Source organism: Chrysochloris asiatica, unplaced genomic scaffold, assembly GCF_000296735.1.
Source record: "Chrysochloris asiatica unplaced genomic scaffold, ChrAsi1.0 scaffold00277, whole genome shotgun sequence".
Classification (NCBI taxonomy): domain Eukaryota; kingdom Metazoa; phylum Chordata; class Mammalia; order Afrosoricida; family Chrysochloridae; genus Chrysochloris; species Chrysochloris asiatica.
The window spans coordinates 2,450,440-2,454,321 of NW_006408795.1; the positions used below are offsets into that span (position 1 = coordinate 2,450,440).

At 42.0% G+C, this 3,882-nt stretch overlaps 1 protein-coding gene across 1 annotated transcript in view; it reads left to right on the forward strand.

Annotated features, from left to right (window-relative positions):
• Positions 1 to 725: 725 nt before the first annotated feature.
• The window catches only part of PTPRN2 (protein tyrosine phosphatase, receptor type, N polypeptide 2), a 1,341,366-nt gene continuing 1,338,209 nt past the window's right edge, over positions 726 to 3,882 (forward strand). Inside the window, exons 1-2 of the mRNA XM_006874435.1 lie at positions 726 to 900; positions 2,025 to 2,138. Coding sequence (XP_006874497.1) covers positions 726 to 900; positions 2,025 to 2,138 — 289 coding nt within the window. The remainder of the gene's footprint in view (positions 901 to 2,024; positions 2,139 to 3,882) is intronic.

The following is a 3,882-nucleotide window of genomic DNA, read 5'->3' on the forward strand; positions in this document are numbered from 1 at the left end:
CAGGAGAAAGATATGAGGTTTTCTGTTCCCACAAAGATTTAAAACCTCAGAAACCCTATACAGGGTCACTGTGAGTTGGAACCAACTCAATGGCACTTAACAGTAACAATTTTGCTGTTTCTTCTGTTGCTGATGTTAATTACTCTCAAGTCAGTTCTGACTCATGAGAATCATAGAAATCTGGTCCTGCCCATTTTCATGATCTTTGATGTAATTGAGCTCACTGTTGCGACTCTGTTTCAATCCACCTCATTGAGGGCTTCCCGCGTTTTCACTGCCTTCACTCTATCAAACAAGATGTCCTTTTCTATCGACTTGTCTGTCGTGAAGATGCTTCCAAAGTAAGGGAGCTGAAACCCTGTCATTCTCTTTCCAAAGGAGTGTTGAGGCCACACTGTCCCATTTAGTTTCTACATAGTATGTTTCTACTGTCAAGATATTTACATGTGAAAAATGAAAGTTTTAATTATGTTCTAAGGGTTCTTTATATTTCTCTCTCTTTCTGCCTTCTTCGCCTCCCAGTCCTCAACACAAAACTGCACAAGCACTGAGTTCTAACATATTGAACATTTATTCTGTTGTGGTCCTGCTGGCCATGACAGTGAGGAGGACAAACCATGCTCTAAAAGGAGCACCAGTGGGAAGTATACTGGGTTTACTGAACAGTTGCATTAATTGCAGCATGGTACTTAGACATGTGGTCCAATCCAACATGCAGGGGAAAAATGGCCCAAGATTTATCTTCTCGGTGCCTATTGTTTGCCTGCTTTGAGCAGCTGGGGAAATTGTTTTCCCGTGTTCTTTGGGCTTTGCAAAGTCCCACCGAAATCCACGAAATACTTGCGATACCTAAAATTATATTGTGTTCATCAGACGGTGCCATCCGTTCTAAGCGTATATGTAATATCAGACCCGCAATTACGGAGTCAGCCAGAGCACTAGACAAAATGTGTTTCTGCTAATTAAACTTGTTGCATGTGAATGGTTTTCTTTGGAGGATACTGTGTGCACTGAAACTGTTGTGAACAATCAAAGAAACCACTTTCCCCCTTCTACCAGAGGCCTAAAACTGCAGATGGCTGCCCTGTATGTGAAGCACTAGCCACTGAATTAGTCTTTTGTGTGTAGCAAAGAAGGTAATTTGAATGTTTGAGCCCCCCACAGGAAGCTTGTCTCAAAATGAACAATTCACCAAATAAAGGCTAATTAAGGCCTAAATTAATTAGAAGGTGTGGTTTGAAAGGATGTTGATGAGAAGAGTCTGTCATTTTAGACAAATGGAATAGAGCTAAATAAATTAGTCCTCATTAATATCTCATTGTTCTGTGAGCAACTCTCTTCTATTGCGTTCATTAGAAAGCGCCCCTTGAAATAAGCCTTTGCTGGCCATTACAGATTCCACCCTCATTTCCCAACGTCTAGCACACAGCGCCTGCTTTGAAGACATTTCAACAAATCCTCATGGTTTCAGCAAATTAATATTTATATTTTCTGGGTGTTCTGTTTTTCATCTGGAAAACAGGCCCTGAATGTTATTGACTTTTTTTGTCACTGAATTCTCAGAAGCAAGCTTCACATCAAAAAAATGTGAACGCCAAGGGAAGGAAATTACAAAAAGCAAGGAGATGCGGACTGTGGGGGGCCAGGGAAGCAGGGAGAGGAAAAGTAAAATAAAAACCTCCAAATTCTCCTGGATTAATAAATCCTTTTCTCTCCGCCTTCAGATTTGTGTTTTCCAGGATGCATCGTTTTTTATTTAAATAAAACATTACTTTCTGGTGCTTCTGATTCTAATAGCTCTGTGATGACTTTTTAAAGCCATGTTCCAAAGCCTCACTGCTGTGCATAATGAGAATATATTGTATATATATGTACAAGGGGGCTTCAAAATGTGTGGGAAAAAAATCCATTATCTTTCAATTCCATTTTTCCACAAACTCTTTGAAGCTCTCTCTTACGGTATGCTTCTCCTCTCTGAAAATAGGATATCACGTTCCCTTTCTTTTCTCCTTTTGTTCTTACAGATAGAGTGTTTGGAAGATGCCAGAGGGTTCCAGTGCTAGACATTTACCAATATGAAGTTTCTCCGGGTGCTCTCCAGCATCTGAGGACCACCTTGCAGAAGCTGTCCCGCACAGGTACCTTGGGGACGAGGAGAACTGAGTTATGGTGCTGGGCTGGCACCACCCAGAGGCTCTCTTTTGGTGACTTCTACTAATCTGAGTACCTTTTGTTTCTTCTTAAAAATCTCCAGGACCTCTGAGGGAGTGAGGCTTTCAAAAGGGACTGTGTCCTGAGCCCTCCAGGCTAAACTTGGTGGTTTCCGTTTAAAGAAAGGGTCTAGGCATGGGGAGTTTTGTTTGTGAAAGGTTTCCACTCAAGGTACTCTTTCATGGTTTTGTTGCCTGCTCAGCAATTCTTCTAGAAGTTTCTAGTACGAGAAACATGCTGGTGGTTACTATAAGTGGAGGTGATAGTAGGTAGTCTGGTGAACAAGGGCCTAACCAAACCATCTCAACCACTGAACAACCAAGGAATTAGAGAAAGATTGGTCTCTACCCCATGCTGTAAGACAATTTTTGTTGTTGTTGTGTCATTTTGTTGCAGGAGATTCTTGTTATTTTACAGGGGTGCTATAAAGATAAATGTACAAACCAATAAAACATGGAGGGGAAAGCTATATCATCTAGCTCAGCTTTCTAATAACCTATTACTCTTACTTAAAGCAATATTTTTGTACATGCTCGGATCCTTGACGATGGGCCAAGTTGTAAACATGATGGAGTGATTATAATATAAAGTGTTAAGGTGATGCTCCACTGTTGAGAGCTACACAGACCCCAGTAAGAGAAAGAGAACTGCTGGTCAGGGCTTGGGCTTCATATTCACATGTGTCACCAATGTTATTGGACAGTTTCACTGCATTTGGGGGGGAGGGGGAATCTGTGTTCAAATAAAGAGTTCCTAGGTGGAGGAAACTCTTAACTTGCTCAGTTTGCAAACTTGAGTTTTCAAATCTACTCAGAGGTGCCTCGAAAGAAAGGCCTGGCAATCTGCTTCTGAAAAATCAGCCTTCAAAAGCTCTGTGGAATGCAGTTCTATCCTGACACACTTGGGGTTGCCATGAGTGGATTCAGTGGCAACTGGTTGGTTTTCAAATCAGTCTGGGAAACACTACTTACTTTATTCTTCTTCTTGGAAATTCACAGTGTACATTAGCTTGTTAAATGCACTGAAAACGTCTGTAGTAAATAAAACATGCTTATGTAACTTCATTAAACCCCAAACTTATTGGAGCATGGCACCCTTTCTCCCTGCTAAGCCAGCAAAGTCAGTTTGAACTGCAAGGTCAGTGGTTCAAGCTCACCAGCCGTTCCTCAAGAACCCTATACAGGGTCATTATGGGTTGGAACTGCCTCAGTGACACTTAACAACAACAACAACAAGAAGCCATGGCAGTAGGGAGAGTTTAGTCAGAGAAGCAGAACCACTAGGAGCTTGTATATGACGGGCTATAGGGAAGTGACCTTGTACAGTGTGGAAACTGGTTAACTTGCCTCTCTCATGCTATTGCATTTGCATCTGAGCTTAAGTCTACAGGGGCAGGCAGTCAGGAATGACAGATTGATGTAAAGTGCTGATTCCCTTTGGCCCTCCAAATCTCCTTCAAGAATCTCTCTGGGGTGTACTCCAACGAGAAACATACAGGAAAGGAAATGATCGGAAATGTGGTTCACCCTAGTCAAGTTGTTGTTGTTGTTAAGTGCCATCAAATTGGTTCCAACCCATAGTGACCCTGCATAGGGTTTCTTGGAGCAATCGGTGGGTTTGAACCGCTGACCTTGTAGTTAGCAGTCCAGTGCTTAGCCTATAGCACCACAC